This window comes from Canis lupus, chromosome 1, assembly GCF_003254725.2.
Source record: "Canis lupus dingo isolate Sandy chromosome 1, ASM325472v2, whole genome shotgun sequence".
NCBI classification, from domain to species: Eukaryota; Metazoa; Chordata; class Mammalia; order Carnivora; family Canidae; genus Canis; species Canis lupus.
The window spans coordinates 35,962,236-35,983,392 of NC_064243.1; the positions used below are offsets into that span (position 1 = coordinate 35,962,236).

At 35.4% G+C, this 21,157-nt stretch overlaps 1 protein-coding gene across 10 annotated transcripts in view; it reads left to right on the plus strand.

Annotated features, from left to right (window-relative positions):
- The window catches only part of UTRN (utrophin), a 497,383-nt gene that overhangs the window by 246,944 nt on the left and 229,282 nt on the right, over positions 1–21,157 (plus strand). For all 10 annotated transcript variants that reach the window (XM_049113409.1, XM_025422487.3, XM_025422483.3 and 7 more), the window contains 4 exons: positions 411–528; positions 3,731–3,936; positions 5,401–5,555; positions 17,983–18,172. In XM_049113409.1, the coding sequence (XP_048969366.1) occupies positions 411–528; positions 3,731–3,936; positions 5,401–5,555; positions 17,983–18,172 (669 nt within the window). The remainder of the gene's footprint in view (positions 1–410; positions 529–3,730; positions 3,937–5,400; positions 5,556–17,982; positions 18,173–21,157) is intronic.

The window sequence follows — 21,157 nt, forward strand, 5'->3', positions numbered from 1 at the left end:
TTCAGGGAGCCTGACATGGGACTCGATCCCGGGTCCCTAGGATCACACTCCGGGCTGCAGGCAGTGCTAAACCGCTGAGCCACTGGGGCTGCCCCCGTAGGGATTTTCTTCATCAAATCTTCTCCAACTTGATATGGCGGAGCTGTAAGTTTTCTGTTATTTCTTTTCGTGAAAACAAAAACAGTAAAGTGCCTTGCCAGGTGACCCAGATGATAAGTGGCAGAGCTGTATTTTAAACCCAGGACCTTTGACTTCAAACCTTGCTCTTTTCTGCTATCTTGCTGATGCCTCACTATCTTGTATAAAAGGACAACAGCAATTTTGATGTCAGCACACCAGTTCTGTTTTGTTAGCAGTATCCTTAGGGTAAGGCTTATTAATCTATCTTAATTATCATTTTTTATTAACAGATCACAAAGTCTGACTTAGAACAACGCCATCCTCAGCTTGATTATGTTTTTACATTGGCACAGAATTTGAAAAATAAAGCTTCCAGTTCAGATGTGAGAACAGCAATCACAGAAAAGTGTAAGTTTAAAAAAAATTTATATATCTTCCTCTTCCTCTGAAGATAGTAACACACACACACACATTTTCACATATTATTCAACCAGAAATTAATATTATTTGATATTTAGTACCCTATTAATGACCACAGTTTTCCTTTGATTTTTATTTTTTGTGAACCTTGTTACTATTCCCTTATGAATTCCTTAAAGTGCTAGCATTATTACTCTTAAGTAATTACTGGTACATTGGATGTTTTTTCTTTTAAGTTAGGATTTCTTTTTATTTTTAATTTTTTAAAAAGATTGATTCATTTTGGGGAGAGAGTGAGAGAGAGAGAGTGCACGTGCAAATATGAGTGCAAATATGAGTTGGGAGAGGGGCAAAGGGAGACTAGGAGAGAGAATCCCAAGCAAACTCTGAGTGCGGAGACCCAGGCAGGGCTCCATCCTGTGACCCTGAGATCATAACCTATGCCAAAACCAAGAGTGGGATGCTTAACCTACTGAACCACCCAAGCACTCCAGGTTAGAATTTCTTTTAAAGGAATCAAAACACAAAAGTTAGAGAAAACATTGGAATGCAAACTCATACTTCCATTGTAATTAATAAAACCAGATCTTGCTGTGTCTTTTAACTCATCTTCTCCAAATTCATTCCAAAAAGAATTTATTGAGCAACACACTTGTACCATTGGGCCTGGTCCTAATTTGGGAACAATTTATTTAAGAGCAAAATAAATAAATGTACAAAACAACCATAGCAAAGATCCTTGTTTCATTTGCTTTCTGGCTTCAGAGCATCTGTTAAATCTGTATGACAATAAAACAAAGTCTCAGTTCTCAAGAATGTCATGTAGGGATGGTCACAGCCTGCTTTCATCATCCCCTCTCCCATACGGCCCTCTATCTGTCTGTAGCCATTCTATATTGTAGGTATTCTTTAAAATGTCCTGGAAGTTCCTAATTATTTGCAATAGTTTTTTTTCCTCTTGGCCTTTTTTTCCCTGGGTGAAATTCTACTCAGCAGCTAGAATGTCACCCCTCTTTGTGAGGTCTTTCCCACCCTTGAATAGTCCTTGGTGAATAGGATTTTCTGTCTTTAGTTCCTGCTGTGCCCTCTCCCTCCATAATGTCACTATAGATCTCACAATTATTTTAATTTTTTCTCCCATAGTTGGTGAACATTCACCTTTCTGGCCCTTGGGCTCCCAGTGTCCAATACAAATTAAGTACTTAGTAAATATTTTTGGCAGAATATAAACTGGAAGGTATTTTATTACCTCGTCTAATATTTCTGAAAGGAAGAAAGTCACCTCTTCCTCCTCTTAAAAGTGTGTTTCGATTTTAAAATAAATGTGGCAGCAGCAATGTTATTACAAGAGATGAGTTAGCAGAGAACTTTTAGTGTCTTACAACGTTGGTTTATTTTTACTACATAAGCGATCTTTCTTCTTTCTCCCTCTTTTTTTTTTAAGGATTTATTTATTTGAGAGGGATAGAGCAGGGGGGGAAGGGTAAGAGGAGAGGGGGAGAATCAATAATTCCCTGCTGAGTGCTGAGCATGGAGTATGATGTGGGACTAGATCCCATGACCCTGAGATCATGACCTGAGCCAAAACAAACCAAGAGTCAGATGTTCAACTGACTATGCCACCCAGACACCCCATCCTTGTTTTTGTTAAATTGATGGATTGTTTGTGCCTGCTTTGGAACTCTGGAATGAGTTCCTTTCATCGTTTCTTTTAAGGTTTTTGACAAGACTTTTCTTTCTTCTGAATATCTTCCCTTTCCAATTTAACTCCCTCTCTGTTTTCTCTCCATTTTTTTTTATCTGCATAGAGGTTGCATAATCTTTGTCATTATTCATTATATGAAAAAAAATTCTCAGCAGGAGTGTACTGCCTATAATAACCTGCTCTTAGCGCTTATTCACAAAGAATAGAACAATTTGCTTATTTTTAATGATAAACCCATGATAGGTGCTCTCACTTGATGTCTTTCATTTTATTTGTTCAGTATTAAAGGATTCTATTAGTAACAGAATTGGTCATAAGTACTTTATGTAACTTTTTAACTGACAAGTAGAACAGTATTATTAAAAACAGGCAATCTGTTTAAACTCCTAAGACAGCTTAAAACAGATAATCTCATTGAACAATTAAAAAAATTATTATATGTAAGTATAATTTTCAATGTTCTGAACAATCTTAAATTGATCACTCTTATGGCTTGCTATAACCTTTTGTTATCCCAGGAATTTTACCAATAGGTCCCAATATGACTTAGCTGCAATGTTCTTTTATAGTTAACGTCTCGTTGGCCTGGTATTTAACTATCACTCTCCAGTCTGTGTGACATCCAAAGCATCTTCTAGAAGTTTCATTTCCTAGCTACCTATCATCAGTGGGTTGTTGAAGTCATTCAAAGCTATTGTTTATTAGTGCTTCAGTTCAAGATGTTGAACTGCCCATGAAGTAATTAATCAAAAGCTTAAGTTTCTTTAGATCACTCTTTCTTTAGCCCCATGTTAAAAATGAGAAGAGGAGAGAAGGGAGAGGAAAAAAAGAGAGGAGACGGAAGAAAGAATGAGAAATAGAAACAATAAAAAAAGAAAGAGGAAAAGAGCTAATATGGACTTTTTTATGATCAAGAGCTACTGGGTACATAGAACTTGAATCTGATTTGCTTTTAGTGTTTCTCTTAAGCGTATAAAAATACTTTCTTTTAGAGAGGTTTCATGCTAGAGTAAAACAAACATGAAAAATATTCTTATATAGATTATTTCCTTTTAAAATCTTGACAACCTTAGAGTATCTCCTTTGAGGATGACAAGTGATTACATCTGTGTCTTAAAGCTCTGTTATGAAGTATTGTTAAACTCTACCTTCATCAAACCAGGTTCTGTGAAAATACATTAGACAGGAATTTACTTTCTTTATAATTTTTGGTTTGTTCATTTAAAATAGTAGATATTTGTATTGTGAGATATTTCAGTGGATTTAAAATAGTATTTAATTCAGGATTCTTCTTAAAGAAGAGTTTCAGAAATATATCAGTTGTATTGTGTGCCAATATGTATTAAATTCCCTTAAAAGGTACATGCAAACTTGCCTTTTTCTTTTCTATTTATAACCTTACTTGTGATAAATTTGGTATCAGGTATTTTTTCCCTTTCCTAATCATTACTTTTACTGGGATTATTTTTATAATGCCTCCACTAGTGGAAAAGGTGAAGAACCAGTGGGACAGCACTCAGCATGGTGTCGAGTTAAGACAGCAGCAGCTGGAAGATATGATTATAGACAGTATTCAGTGGGATGACCACAAGGAGGAAACTGAGGAACTTATGAGAAAATACGAGGCTCGGCTCTATATTCTCCAACAAGCCCGAAGGGATCCTCTTATCAAGCAAATTTCTGATAATCAAGTAAGACTCATTTGATTTGTGGAGGGATTTTGGGGGGCATTATCAGCTTGTTGGATATACTTTTTTGTTCTATTGTTAACTGTAATTTTTAGGACCCTTGTCATGATGTTGCCTCAAGTGCTGAGAATATACATTGAAATTTATGTAAAGAATTTGACCAGGAAGGTTTTTGAAAAATTTTAGGATGTGTAACAAATAGAAATGTATACCTGTATACCAGATGTATTGCTCACTGCTCACTGACTCTTGGCAAATGGAACATGACCATGAGCCAGCATCTAGAAAAAGAATATTTTCAGGATCCTTGAAACCCTCCTTTTTTTGCTACCTTCCATGTCTGCCCTGAAGGTTATTTTTATTTATGAAGTTTTCTGAGATTTTCATTTGAGGCTACTGTACTGAACGAACCAGGTAATCCGTTTAGTTTCTTTTAATAATTTTATAACCAATCTGTTTTATTTCTACTGTCAGAGTAGGTAACTTTTTTGGATAGGTTTAAATATAAAGATGATGTTGAACATTAATGGTATTTTTAAAGTGCTATTTTAAATTCTTGCTATAATTATAGAAAATGTTCTCAAATTGGAGGTCATAGTTTTTAGGTTATATTTTGGTGTAACATTTATTTACCCTTCAGAGGCCTAAGATGATTGTGTGCATTTGTAAAGAATATATGGGAAAAAAAATCTAAAACATGAGAACAGGGTTTTATAATTCACACATGTAGACTTTCCATGGTTACAATTTAAAAACCAAGTGTGGCCAGTTGTCCTGGTTTTGTGGATCATTTTCTGTGTTTATGATATCTGCTGATTGTTTTCACCAAATGACTCAAATATAATAATCAGCAAAGCCCCAGGATACTTAACCAGAAGAATATACTTAAAAGTGAGATCAACACTTCAATCCTCAGATATTCAGAATATTCCTTTCTAAACAATAGTGTACCTCTTTTCTACTCAGACTTTAGGATGGATTTTTTTTGCCAGTTGCTATTAAAAGCATTATAGGAACATTTATTTGTTATTTAGATTTCATGGGGAGTATCTTGATCCAGAGGCTCTGAGAAGTAGAAAACCAGTGCCTGTAGGCACACTCAGCTTCAGTTTAGTTACTTACACAACTCTAAGAAAAAGCTTGTTTGGCTGCTTGATCCACCCAAGCAGTTAACTTTGTCAACAGACACAGTGATCCAGGGACACAGAAAACTGCCGTATTGTTGGCCCTTTTCATTTCTGTAGCCTTTTAATAGCATCTTCTGTATACCTGATCATTTCTTAGACATTTGCCTTTTTACTTCCAGAATTATTTTTATTTGAGCTCATGTTCAAGAGTTTGTCCCATAATTAGCTTTTTTTCTTTTGATACTTATGTCTAAAACATGTAAAATGGGGAGACCCAATATTTAGGTAAGTAGTTACTGAGCGACCCAATATAACAATTACACCTGCAATTACACCTTAGATATTGCTGCAAGAACTGGGTCCTGGCGATGGTATCATAATGGCGTTTGATAACGTCCTGCAGAAGCTGTTGGAGGAATATGGTAGTGATGACACCAGGAATGTGAAGGAAACCACAGAGTACTTAAAAACATCATGGATCAACCTCAAACAAAGGTAACATGAAGGGCCTGGTAGGTGAGTGAATGTAAAGGCAAGAATTTGATTGCTTTGGCTTTCTCATGGAAACTGGCCAAATATGGGACTACTAAAAGTACATCTTATTATATTGGTTTTTAAAAAATTTTTGTACCGTGCTAGGTTAGTATTATCACACTTAGTACAGAAGGTGTATTTGTACATTATCTACTTGAATTTCTACAATGGAGTTTTTCCTTGAATGAGTCTAAATCTTGACAAAGATAATATTATGTGTTCTGGTTTTTCTCTACCTCCCAGCATTACCTAGAAGGCATCCTGTAGTAATCTGAGGGTAAGGACTGGTTAGGTATTTACAGATAATATTAGGGTAATATTATCCCTAAGTATAACTAAAATAGTGTGCTGTTTGGCCAGGTCATCCTTAGTTGAAGCTGAGAACACATGGATCCAACATCAGACTTCTGAAATATACTGCATATATTTAGGGCTTCAACTAATTTGTTTTCTTTCGATTACCCTGTCTAGTCAGTATATTTGGAACAGTCTAAAATAGAATATGTGTTTATAAGAGAGATTTTTCTGTCACTTGAACACCTAGGGTCTAAGGAACTATCAGCAGTGGTTAGCATCTCTTTAAGATAGAATATTTATATTCATCATCAGGAAACAGTGTTTACTTCCTGCATAGTATGGGGAATGCGTGTGTCTAATGAAATTATGGTTTCACACGCACCATTATATATTCAGATGTAACTACCTGAAAGCTAATTTGTATCAAAACACATTTATTTTGCAGTGAATAAAATGGATAATACTAGAATACTTTATGATACATGTTACTAGAATTAAAGTATGGCCAAGCATTTAATCACAGTTTGACTTGGAGGTCTTTTATACGTTTTTAGGATGTCATTTTTAGTTAGAGTCTATAAAGTAGATGTTTGGAAGAATTACGAGGCAGCATATGAATGTGAATATATATAAATATGTGTATATACATGCTGTTACATATACCTAGGATTCGGGAGGAAATAAGACTAGGGTAGCAAATTCAAAACTTCAAAGTAGTTGAAACAGAAAATAGCTATAATACTGCTCTTTCTAGCATGTTAGTATTATGGTTTTCCTTTGTTGTAACAGGTTACTTGGATATAGTAAGGATCCCAAAACTAAGGCAGGTAAGAAGGTGAATTAAAAATGGCTTTAAAGTTTAAACTTCCTGTTACAGGATAAATAAGTCCTAGGGTTGTAACATACAGCATGGTGACCATAGTTAACAAGACTGTATTGGATATTTGAATGTTACCTAGTAGATCTTAAAGAAAGAAAACCTCACAAGAAAAAAAAAAGTGTAACCATTGTGGTTGATAGATAATAACTAAACTTATTTTCTTAATCATTTTGCAATATATACACATACTTAAATCATTCTGTTCTACACCTAAAACTAATACAATGTTATATGTCAGTTATATATCAATTAAGAAATACAGATTTCATACTAAGATAGTTCTTAAGTATACTTTAACTGCGTATTTCCAAAAATCTGTATGTAAGAATTATGGCTTTGTTTTTGTTGTAAACGATACCAGAAGAACTGATCACTTAGGAATGTGAAGCTGCTTTATTTTAGCACCTCCAATTCTTTTTTTGCTTTTACTTTGTAAATATTTTAAGACAGCCTACAGCAGTAGTTAGATTAGATGGAAGAGGCAATTAAAAATGAATTATATTCCAAGGTGATCTTTCATTTATCAGAGCTAAGACAAGCACAGTGTTCCATTTTTATGGTAGTTACAAGTTGTTGTGCTTATTCTGTTTTCTTACTGCATTTTTTGGGGAAATACATCAACATTAATATTTAGACATGATTTAGGTATATTACTATCTATAAAGCAAGGAAAATAAAGCAAAACTGTGGCTCACATGATCCTTTTCATGAGTGACAGCTGGGGTTTCTATGTATTGTGAGGATTTTGTCTTTTTAACAGTGATGTTTACAATTTATAACTCTTTAAATTGGAGACTTTTCTAGAATATACAAATCTTTCCTTGCCTTAAACAAAATATATGAACCTATGAGTAACATTTAAAAAAAAATTTTGGCTTTATTGTTGTGAGGATAGAATTAAGGAACTCTAAGAGCTTTACATAGTCTTACAGTGCATTTAAGGCAGTGTTTCTCAACATTTTTACATTATCAATCCCCAAAGAGCCTTGTTAGATCCCCACTCCCATGAAATGTTTATACCATGGATATACTGTGTATCTGTTTCTGTACTTTATAGTTGTGCTTTATACATAGAAAGAGTAGATTTTTCCACACCTCTCCCCAACTTGCTCCACCAAAGAACCACTTCTCACCTCCATTGAGAATGCGTGGTCTAAATGTAATTAATGCTCTTGGGCTCAGAGAAGGTGAATGACATGTTCAAAGTCACGTAGCATAACCAAGATGATTTTTTCCTATACTAAGTTATGATAATGCTCTTACTGCTCTGAGTTCTGAAGAATTGGTAGTAAATTTATTCAGGCTGTTATGCTTTGGAGATTTTCTGCTTTATTTTTAGGGTATGGATTTTATTGGGTGTCTTCCCATTGTCAGACTCTGTGCTAATCTCTTCACATGCATTATTTTATTTAATCCTCAAACCATAAGAGACAGGCAGCATTTTCATCAGCACTGTGTCAGTGAATAAACTGAAGCAGAGGAAAATTAAGGAGTACCCGAGATCACACAGCTCATAAGAGCAAAGCTGAGACTGATATCCAAACCTTTTTGACTGTGCAGTCAGGCTCTTACATTCTTTAAAAATAATTTTGTTTTCTTCCTTTGTTATCAGAATGTCAGCTATTGCTGGTGACTGTTCTGTGTACCCCCGCCTCTCAGATCTGTCTGTCATTCTACTTACTGTTTCTTATCTATGTCGAGTTTAGAAACCAGATCTGATTACAGATATGGGGGCCTCTACTATGAATAATGTAACATTCTCCAATATGTGACCACTGTGCCCTCTGCAGTGGTCTCTGAAAGGACTTATATGAGGGCTGTCTTATCTTCTAGCTGTGTTCTGTATATGCGTCATTGTCAGCCAAATTCGGGGTGGTGGTGGCGAAGGGTTATTATACTTGCTCATGGAAAACTGTCATTGAGGCATAATGTGTGAAGTTTAATATCAGCTTTCAAAGGAAATGTTTTGTATGAATTGCAATTGGCCTAAGTAATTTGGCTATTCACAGTTACAGGGCCTCATTCCCTTATCTCTGATGCCAAAAACCAATATGCTCTGATAACAGAAAGCTTTGAATTGACATGAGGACGTTTATCATAGTCTTTATTTATCCTGCTTAGTATAAATAGCCTTGTTCCTAGCTGTAGAAATATTAATGTTTTTGCTGCCTCAGATCCTGCTTGGGTGTAATATGTCATACCAATACATTTATAATAATCTTTATTATACAGAAAATTCTTAATTCTGTAAAACAACTAGCTCCCACTATGTCAGATTCTGCCAACAAAAGTCCCATCTCTAACATTTGTAACTAACTGATATACATTGACCACTCCTGTTTCTCATCTGTGAAATGTTTCCCCCCTTGTATCTCTTAATGATAATTAACAAAATTTTTAGTGTCAATTGAGGTGTAGTGAAAGTTGAAAAGTGCTCAAAGTAACTTTTCACGTGTGGATGCCTGATTTGGATCTGAAATGTTTAGCCCAGAGTGCCTATGTATATATACCCATATACTCACATACATGCATACACATATACACACTTAGTTAATATGTTGAAATAGTGTAGAGGAAATGAGACAATATAATTTTGTGCTATAAGGAATGTCTTATACATCATTAATCACTATGTGGTAGGAAGATGGAAGATTCTCTGCAGTGAGTCTGCTCTCTTTAGGCTCCATGAATATGGGGTCAGTGAGGCTGGAGGTGGGGCTGGCCTAGAGAAATTTGAGTAGGATCACAGATAACATCAGAATCCCGGTGGGCAGGGCAGAGAGCTTCCTGGGGGATCTTTAGTTTTGCTAGGCAGTGATGACTTCCTAATTGTGGTTTATAATAATAAATGTAAAGAGAAGATAGCCCTGTGACAGTGTTCTTTAGCAATGCTCGTTTACTCAGAGGCACGTACAAAGATTGCAGATGGAAGATTGGGAGCAAGGGAGAGAGGAAGGTGTTTGACCCGATCTCTGTGTAACAAAGACTGGTCACCAAAAGATCATAGATTGTGGGGTATAGTTGCAGGGACTAATTCTTCATTAAATCAACTGCATTTCCCCAAAGTGTGCTTTAATATATATATTTTTAGCTAAATGTTATTTTATTGACCAAAGAACTTTAAAATTACCTTGTGAAAGTATCCATTGAAAAACTTAAAGAATTGTTTCACTGTAAGTTTTCTATATGCTGCTCAATTTTTGATGCCACTATTTTCCTCTCAAAAGAGATAAATATATTTAAAACTCATGTAACTGTAAAGGTCACCTTTTAAGTATACCAAGATTTAGCAACACATAACTGTGGGTTTTCCATTAGAATAATAAAAAAGGCATATCTATTTATGTTCACTCTTAACCAATTATAATAAGCACATGCACATTTGATTAATATATCTTATAGCTTAACATACCAAGTACTATATGACATCTTTAAAATGCCATTAAAAAGTCAGTTATGTGGATGGCCATGTTTTCTTATGCTACAAAATAACTATAAGCTATTTGTAGAATATCAGCTGCTTTATAGCTAAGAGTTTACATTTAAAAAATCCCAGTTCCCTTTAATATAAACTATTATAAATTTGTCGCCCATGGATTCCTCAAATCTTTTGTGAGAAGTTATTTATATTTTCAGTGTGCACCATTTCCTGTCCCAAAGAATTCTATAGTCTATTACTCCTGTTTGAAGTAAAAACTCTTGTTTCTGCTAAAGTTGCCCTTCTATACTTCAGATATTGTTATCTTTTAGGCTTCCAGGCTATCCTTACTCTTTATGATTTATAGGCTAAAAAAGATTTTAAAAAAATCTTCTGTCTAGTAGCCACAATTCTCTAAACTTGAAATCTTTTTTTTTTTTTTTTTTCTGTGACAGTGCTCCTTCTCCTATATTCTCAATTTCTTAGAACCTCCTTTGGTTCTTCTGATCTTGAGATGTAGCAGCCTGAACTGCCAAATATAAACTCTTCCCTGAGAGTTGGAGACAAATGGGAGTTCACTGCTGGATGTGTTCTTAGGAACTTGCATATGGATCTTAGGAATTTCCCAACCTTTTTGCTGCCTGCACAACACTCATCTTTCCCTATCGGTAACATTTCATTTATATGCAGTTATATGAAGCTGAATTTGAAGATAGGGACGGGGGTGATATTGGAGGGATCTCTTCTAGCAGGTTTTATAATCTCTGTGATGGATTATGTAGTTTTATTTAAAAGGACCCTTGGAGACTCTGATATGGGTCCTTTACTCATTTAGTCTAAGCAGCTTATTTTAAGGATGGAAAAAACAAATTGGAGATTTGAAGGATTTATCCTAAGCCATATAGCTAGTAAATGGCAGGGGTGGTAGAAGTAGGTCGTTTTCTTCTGAGAGCAATGCACAAATGGCATTAAAGGTAATTTATTAGCCTTTGCGATAAACTGTGCATACACATTCCTGAACCTCTCGTTTTACCAATTATTTTTGGCCTTACGGTAGTATGATAAATCATGTGAAGTTCCTTGGAAATGGATAAAAGTTTCTTGCAGTGTCTAATATACCATGCTCTGGCATTGGATCTAATTTTAAGAAGACTAACATAGGTAGTATGTTAACCTCTGAGCTATATTCTACTGACATTACATATGAAATTACATGAAAAAATCAGCCTATAAATTAATATACATTATTATTAAAAGGTTTTAAAATATTTATTTATTACAATAATATGAAGACAGTTTGGGCTGCTATAAATAGTGCTTAGTTTCTAGGATGGTTATTATTTTTATTTTTATTTTTTTATTTTTATTTTTTTAAGAAATTTTACATTTCTTTTTTTTTATTTTTTTTATTTATTTATGATAGTCATACATTGAGGGAGAGAGAGAGGCGGAGACATAGGCAGAGGGAGAAGCAGGCTCCATGCACCGGGAGCCCGACGTGGGATTTGATCCTGGGTCTCCAGGATCGCGCCCTGGGCCAAAGGCAGGCGCTAAACCGCTGTGCCACCCAGGGATCCTGGTTATTATTTTTAAAAACTGATTACATTCATGATAAAAAATATCTGACACCCAGATATATGTGACCTTGAAAAAAATCTCCAAGATCTTTATTATTAAGCTGCACATTTGCACGCTCTAAGCAAAATGAATTTCCCAGTATTTCACTCAATTAATGTACAGATTAGGGAAAATATTATTTCTTGGGTATTTACTACATCTTGATACATTTATGTATGTATACCTCATTTTTTCCTTAAATTATTGCAGGAAGGAAGGTGCTATTCCTATTTTTGTATTAGTTTATTTAGTACATACTTGAGTTGCTACTGTGTGTGGGGCCTGGGGATACCAGGGACACTGATGATACAGAAGCTTTAAACAGACAACAAAATAGTCACTTACAGTCATGATTAGAGATATGAGGTGGGATATGGACTCCCACATCCCACCTACCATTCCAAAGGTAGGGAGTCTGTCTTGGATCATCTGAGTGGGCCCAGTTCTATCACATGCATCTTTAAAAGTAAAGATGGCAGAAGTCAGGAGCCAAGGAATATGAGTGACCTCCAGCCAGAAGCTGGAAATGACGAGGAAAAAATACTGTCTCTAGAGCTTCCACAAAGGGACACAGCCCTGCTGACAACTTGATTTTAGTTCAGTGAGCCCCATTTCAGAAACTAACTGACAGAACTATGAAATGATAACAACCTTCAGGTGCTCTAAGCTACTGTGTTTGTGGTGATTATCACAGCAGCATGGCATGATAGCCAGGTTAAGGGATGTCATGCGATGTGTGGGGTGAGGTGCCATAGAAGGTGTCTGCACTGAGTTCTGGAGGGGAAGTAGAAATTGATTAGGTCAGAAGGGGAAGGTTAGTGGGAATGGGGAGATGGGGTAGAAGGATATTTAAGATAAAAGAAGTAAAAAGTAAAACTCTGGACTGAGGATTAGTAATTGCTTCATTTTTATAGGTAAATAAATAACCCCATAGAATTCTCAGACATTGCATCCTTTTCTTCTAGTCTGGGCATTCTTAAAGGTTTAATAGAGCTAATCTATAATGATCTGCTTTTACATTAGCTGTTTGCCACATAACCTATTTTATTCACATGAATAGTCTTAAAAATAAGTGATATTCTGTAAAATTAAAGTGTTTGACTTTATCAAATTTTATAGTCATTAGTTTTATGTGAGTGTTAAGAATTGCCTGCCTGTTCATGATCGATTAATTGCATGTGTGTACTCCTTTAATTTTTTTGCTTTTTCAGTACCTTTTGGGAACACCCTTTTTTTGGATATTCTTAATGTCTTTTTATTATTGTTTTAAAAATTAAAAATGTGGCTGGGGTTAGGTGGAAAATAAAACACCAGCACCACCAACAACCACCCAAATTCTAGTGGGTAACGTCTAAATTTTAGAAAGTAAAGAAATACATACGTATGATTTAAAAAATTAGAAGGTTTATTACAAAATACAGCAGTTCTCTCACTACTCACCACTGTCCAATTCTCTGGGGGCAACTGCTTTTTCTTCTTTTGGCTTTTCTGTATATCATTTATACATTTCTATATTCTAAATAAAATGCATACACCATTACCTTCTAGTACATCAGTATTAGACTTATTTGGTATCCTGTTCTACTAAATATATAAAGTATAGTTTCTCATGTTTTCCCTTCCTCATCATTTAATTTTTTCACTTTTTATTGTGATAAAATACACATAACATAAAATTTACCTTCTTAACCATTTTTAAGTATACAGTTCAATGGTAGTAAATATTCATGCTGTTGTGCAACCATCACCACCATCCATTCCCATGATTCTTTTCATTTTGCAGAACAAAAACTCTTGTCTCATTAGACAATAACTCGCTATTCTTTCTTTTTCCCATCCCTGGCAACCACCATTCTTATCTTTGTCTTTATGGATTTGACTACTCTGAGTACCTCATATAAGTGGAATCATCCAGTATTTGTATTTTTGTGACTAGCTTATTTCACCTAGTATAATGTGCTCAGGGTTCCTCCATGTTATAACAAATGTCAGAATTTCTTTCCTCTTTAAGGCTGAATAATATTCCATTGTATGTGTATTACATTTGGCATATCCATACATTTGTTGATGCACACTTGGGTTGCTTCCATGTTTTCCTTGTTATGAATAATGCTGCTATGAATGTGGGCATATAGATATCTTTTCAAGATCCTGTTTTTAGTTTTTTGGGGTGTATACCCAAAAGTGGATCATATGTTAATTCTATTTTTAAATTTTTGAGGGATCACCATATTGTTTTCCACAGTGGCTGTATAAACTCATTGCTGAATTTTTAAATAAACAGATATTCAGTGTTGACATTGTTAGGTGTGTCTAAACATTATTAACAGCCAGGCGCTAAAGTTTACTCTAATTTTGCTTCCTCTCTGTTTTTTTCACCTGAAATTAATAATTGCCTTGCTTTCATGTGCTTAGATTTCTTTGCACCTATTATGAATTCTTCCCTCATTTTCCAATGATCTGACAGTACAATTTCCCACAAAGTCAATCATAGTAAGCAGTCTATCACTTCTAATATCTTTTCTTAGAGACATTTCTTCTGTAGACATACTTTCTTTCTTTCTTTCTTTCTTTCTTTCTTTCTTTCTTTCTTTCTTTTTTTTTTTTTTTTTGTAGACATACTTTCTAGACCTGCTGCAGAACCATAATCCTAGAGATTTTCTGTGCTTTTCTCCTATTTTGGAATCCCTATTTCCTGGATTTCATGTGTGGGTTTGTGTGTGTGTGTGTGTGTGTGTTTCTTTTCTCTTTTGGGTTATTTCCTTGTTTTGTCAGAGTGTATCCTTCATTGGTTTTGTCAAGGTTTTGTCAAGTTAAAATAAGAAATCATAGCAGTTGGAATGGTGATGACAGTCCTCATCTGGCCCAGTTCATCACTGTCCCTTCTGAGATCTCTTTTCACCATTAGCACAAAAGCCTGTTTGCGCTCTCTCGCATTCTCTGTCTCTCTCTCTCTGTCTCTCTCTCTCCTTCAGATCTTTTGTTTTTATGCTTTTCCTATCTTTTTTTTCTCTTTTGATTTACAAACTGATTTTTGTGGAGGCCTTCTCTTAGTAGCTTCTTGAAAACTGGTGATTGGGAGGTAAGTTTAAATACATTATAGACTGTCATTATTCTATAAGTACTTATTAAAATACTGTAATAAGGACTCTGAGAAATATGGAGATACATAAGACTGTTTCTGCCCATAGTAAGTCTATAAAACAGGAGAACAAAAAACAAACCTATGTAATGCTGTCAAAGTATTAAATTCATTTGAAAGTATTTGAAATTCATTCAAAGCATGAAACTAGATCACAATCCAGAGGCTTTTCCAGGATACATGTGATAAATTTCTGTATAAGTAGGAGTAATGACCTTTTATAATCTCAGAGCAAGGAAATCTAATTGGTCTGGATGTTCTAAAGAAGGTAGACCTTAACCTTAAGGATCAGTGGGATTTAGGTAAGTGGAGGTGTCAGAAGGACATTTTGATGTGTATGCGAAGTTTTGGGGTAAGCACAGGATTAAGAATATCCTAGAGAAAAAAAAGAGTATAGTATCCGGATCTGACCAGAGCATTGGCGAGAACTGGGGGATAAGCTAGAAAAGTGAATTAACGATAAATTATGGAGGACATTGAGTTTCAGGAAAAGCATTTGGGTTTATTCTGCAGGCAGCCAAACACTATTGGAGGTTTCTTAGTAGGTAAATGCTCAGATGAGGTTGATGATTTTCTAGAATGGCTTATGAGTAGAAACATAGAGCTTTTGTGTCTGGCATTTTTCACCTAGCATAATGCATTTGAGATTTCATCCATGTTGTTGAATCTATCAGTATTTAGAGTAGTATTTCATTGTATGCATATACCATAGTTTATCTGTTTTCTACTTGATGACATTTGGGTTATTGCCTGTGTGGGGCCATTATGAATAAAGATTTGCGTATAGGTTTTGTGTGGGTATATATTTTCATTTCTTTTGAGTAAATACTTAGGAATAGGATTGATTGTTGGATTGTTCTTGAGTACATGGTTAACTTTATTTAAAAAATCTGCCAAACTGTTTTTCAGTGGCAGTACCATTTTATACTCCTACTTGCAATGTATGAGAGTTGGCAGTTACTCTGCATTGTCACTAGCACTTGGTATATTCATTTTCTTAAAGCCAGTTTAATAGGTAGTGATATCTTATTGTAGTTTGAATTTACATTTCTCTGATGATTAATGATGCCAAGTATCTTTTCCTGTGCTTATTTGCCATCCATATATCTTCTATGATGATCTCTGTTTAAATCTCTTACCCGTTTATTTAAAGAATTTGTTTATTGATGTGTGTAGAAGATACTTGTTCATTATAAATTCATAGAATACAGGAAAAGTACAAATAGGAAAGTAAACCACCTTAAATCCCAGCACCTAGAAATAATTTTTAATATTAACATTCTGGACATTTATCCTTTTATCTATATGTACACAGATAATACTGTATATAGGACAGGTAGATAGATGCATGTTGTATGGATAGATGAGTGGATGAGATAGAACATATATATGTGAGATCATATTACACATGCTGACTTTTTATTGTGATATAGTTCATATTACTATGAAATTAACCCTTTTAAAGTGTACATCTTAGAGGTTTTTAGTATTATTCACTATGTTGTGCAACCATCACAGTGCTCTTTTTTTTAAAATTTTTTTTTAAATTTATTTATGATAGTCACACAGAGAGAGAGAGAGAGAGAGAGAGACAGAGACATAGGCAGAGGGAGAAGCAGGCTCCATGCACCGGGAGCCTGACGTGGGATTCGATCCCACATCTCCAGGATCGCGCCCTGGGCCAAAGGCAGGCGTCAAACTGCTGCGCCACCCAAGGATCCCCACAGTGCTCTTAATTTCAAAAAATTCTATCACACCAAAAGAAACCAAATACCCAATTAGCAGTCAGTTCTGTTGCCTTCCACTCCAGTCTTAGACAACAGCTAATCTCTTTTTCTCTCTGTGTAGACATTTCTTATAATATGAAGGGAATCACACAAAATGTGGCTTTTTGTGTCTGGCTTCTCTCACTTGATATTTCAAGGTTCATACATGTTAGGACAAGTATTAGCATTTCAATCCTTTTTATGGTTGAATAATTCATATATGAGTATACTACATTTTATCTATTTCTTTATCAATGGACATTTGGGTTGATTCTGTTATTTGGCTATAATAAATAATGATGTTATATGAAAATTTGTATACAAATTTTTGTGTAGATATGTATTCAGTTCCTTTGGGTTTAAACCCATAGGGTGTAATTGCTAGTATCCATTTTATTTATTTATTTATTTATTTATTTATTTATTTATTTATTTATTTTTGAGAGAGTGAGTGGCATAAAGAGGGGTAGAAGGAGAGAGAAAGAGAGAATCTTAAACAGGCTCCATGCCCAGCACAGAGCCCTGTGTGGGACTTGATCTAATGACCCTTAGATCATGAGCTAAAAGCCAAGAGTCAGATGCTTAACTGATTGAGCTACCCAGGTGCCCCTAAAATTGTTTGTTTTCTTCTTAAGAAGCTTGAGGTTTATAAAAATTTAAAGATTGGATTTACTGGTTTGAAAATCCTTAAATCATGCAACTCTACATTTCTGTGTATTAATTTTGATGTAGATTTACTGAAGGGTTTATAAAAGCTTGATTTTCCAAATATAATATTATTAAATGAGCTTAAAGAACCAATTTGTATTGACCTGAGTTGTTTTAAAATACGTAAAGTAAGCCCTTTAAATTATTTTCCTTTTACTTAAGTATTCTGATGTTACTGCTTCTTAGAACTCATTTAGTCACTCATTGCATGAATATTTATTGATATTTCCTCTGTCAGGCATAATACCAAGGTATCAAAGGAAAACATTGGAGGATAACTTAATATACAATTAGGAGTTGCAAAATGGAGTCATAATTATTTTATGATATGGATGTGATTTTGTTAATATTTATATGTCTCTCTCCCTCTCCCTCTTCTCCCTATTTACATTACTCCTTCCATTAAGGATGATTCCAGACACCCATAGAAATAAATGTCTGAGTTACATTAGGTACTTAAACAAATAAAGGTTCCTTGGAGGCTGGCTGTTAATTTGTTTTTTAGGGTGTGCATGATGTGGACTGTCACACTGTAAGTAATGTCATCCTTTGACTTGCAGCATTACTGACAGACAGTGTGCCTTGGAAGCAGAGTTGAGGGCAGTGCAGGCCTCTCGTCGGGACCTGGAGAACTTCCTAAAGTGGATACAAGAAGCAGAAACCACAGTTAACGTGCTTGCGGATGCCTCTCAGCGGGAGAATGCTCTTCAGGACACTCTGTTGGCCAGGGAGCTCACACAGCAGATGCAGGCAAGTGCATGGGAACCTGCACCCGGCATTTTTATTTTCCCTGTGTTGTTTGACCCAGCTACATGCAAACATTACTGCGGAAGGGGGAGGTAGTTACCTAATTCTGAGATCCACGCTCCCGTGTGAATCATTGGTTTCTGGAAATCAGATCTCTAAAATATTATACTTAATAATAGAGAAAAAACACCTTGTTTTATGGAAGTAATAATTGTTTATTTAGACTCATAGGTTTATAGCTGTTCTGTTTTTGTCATTTTAAACCGTGTTTCACTTTGCCTTATTGAATCCTAAATTATAAGGGCATTTCTTTTTAATATGTAGTTGTTTCTCTCTCCATTTATTACAACATACTTAATATAAAGCTGTAAAGGCTCTGTGGCTTAATTTACAACTGCAAACATTAGGCTTTGGAGGTATTACTTTTATGTCTTTAGCTTGATGGCTATGATTGTATATGCAGTCTGAGGTTCAAAGTTCTCTCCTCCCAAAATGTGCTAACACAGAATCTTCCCTTTACAAAAAATTGTTGAGGAATGTCACATAGCATGTCTGTATCTTTCTCTGCCCCAAGTACAACTGCTTCAGTGACCTTGAATTTACCATATTTGTGTTGAATGACCTACTCTTGCCAGTTGCAGACCATCTCCTTCAGAACTTGGTTTTAAAACGGATTTTAATGGAGGGACGCCTGGGGGTCGCAGTGGTTGAGCATCTGCCTTTGGCTCAGATCGTGATCTCAGGGTCCTGGGAGTGAGCCCCACATCAGGCTCCCTGCAGGGAGCCTGCTTCTCCCTTTGCCTCTGTCTCTGCCTCTCTTTCCGTGTCTCTCATAAATAAATAAAATCTTTAAAAAACCCAAACAAACCAATTTTAATAGAGAAGTTCCCTTGCCTACTACAGTTTCACATCTGCTTACTTCTGTATGCCATATCATCCTCACATCATTTTGACCATCATTATTCCTGATATGCCTGTGAACTTGTGAACCAGTATCATCTGGGGCATGTCTCCTCTGGTCCCAGCTGATCACATGACTTCTCATGGGTAGAGATTACGGTATTCTAGGTACTGTAGAATGTGCACATTCTAGGTAAATACTGACTGTGGCCCATGGACCCCGACTTCACCATTATGAAATTCAGCATGATGACCTTTCTGAGTCTTTTCTTAGAATTCTTTTCCCTTGAAACTCAGAATGTTCACAAATACGTGGATCTGGATAGCCTTCTTAGAACTATTCTTATTCTTACACATTTTCCCTAAGTTTGAAATTGTTTACACTAAAAAGAATAAACATTTTTTTTAAAAGGACCTTTTGGGGAATGGGCCTACTTTAACTTGTTCCCATGCATAAGGACTGTTAGGGTGTTTTATGGTGGAGTTCTCAAGACTAATTTACCGGAAACCTTTGTTTACTTATATTACTTCTTATTTTGTATTCATTGCATTATACATTTGTGACTTAGTAATGAGGGTGGCTCAGCAAGTGTCAAGGTTAAATATGTTCTTTTGTGTCACCATCTAGAATTTCAGGACGCCACTATCCATGTTATTTGAAAAAAGATTTAGCTATTACCTCATTTTCAGGGGGTTTAAGAGGGATCCAAATGTGTGCTGATGCTAGAATGTATTATTTTTTATGATTTAGACAATTGGAAGCCTGACCTATAAATGTTCATGGGTGCTTACTTTGTGTAATGGTGTTAAACTCAAAAGATATGCAGGTTGTGCACTTGACAAGGAAGCAGCAGTTTTTAGACAATGAGCAAAAGAGGCTTGAAATGAACCTAGATGATGAGCATTGGCAAAACATGGACCTGTTTTAGAGTTTACGTCTCCTAGCGCATTTTATCTTGGGATATATTCTTAATATTTAATGAATACTCAAACTGTAGAAATAAATGTAAATGAAGATGTTTAAAATCTTTCTAAATAAAAATAACTAAGCACAAGATTTCTTGTCTTATGGCAACTGGCACCAAGAAAGAAAGGTTACTGACTAAAATAATAAAGCACATTATGACATGTATAGTAAATGCCTCTCAAAAATAGTTTAATATTGTTGAAATTTAATGTTGTGGCTCATAAGAAGTATTAAAGAGTACAGTTATTAAGAGCCTATTTCAGTCTCTTTGTCTAAAGATAAACACATGTATTTTTTTTTTGTTTAGAATATTTCCCGTTATGGTAATTTGCATGATTTTTCACTGCCTTGCTCCTTTTAAAAATGATCTTCATTTTAAAACATTCTCTCCGTTTTATTTTTAAAAATCCTATGGCTTTATTTTTGGCACTTTATAGGTGGATGCATTTAGAGACTTAGTACCTTTTGCTGAGTATTTCTGAGACAAGAGAATTTTTTTAAGAGATTGTATTTATTTGAGAGAGAGAGAGAGAGAGAGAGAGAGAGAGAGAGACAGCATACTAGTCAGAGAGAGGAGCAGAGGGAGAGGGAGAAGCAGACTCCCTGCTGAGCAGGGAGCTTGATGCAGGTCTCTCCCAGGATCCTGAGATCATGACTTGAGCCAAAGGCAGACACTTAACTGACTGGGCCATCTAGGCGCCCTGAGACAAGAGAATTTAAATTATGCTATGACTTTTTGTATTAATGACTTCTCCATTTGTGTGACTGAACAGATAGTTAAAATGCAAACTTGTTTGGGAGTGGAAAGATGTTTGTTGAAGAAAATGAATATATAAACAAAAGTGTCTGAAATTATAAAAGAAATTTTCTGGTGACGTGGTAGTGGTGGTGGTGGTGGTGGGGGGAATTTATGGGTGCACTAAAGAGATGGAATAAGGGGCAGCCCTGGTGGCTCAGCGGTTTAGCGCCGCCTTCAGCCCAGGGTGTGAACCTGGAGTCTCCGGATCAAGTCCCACGTCGGGCTCCCTGCATGGAGCCCGTTTCTCCCTCTGCCTGTGTCTCTGCCTCTCTCTCTTTCTGTGTCTCTCATGAATAAATAAATAAAAATCTTAAAAAAAAAG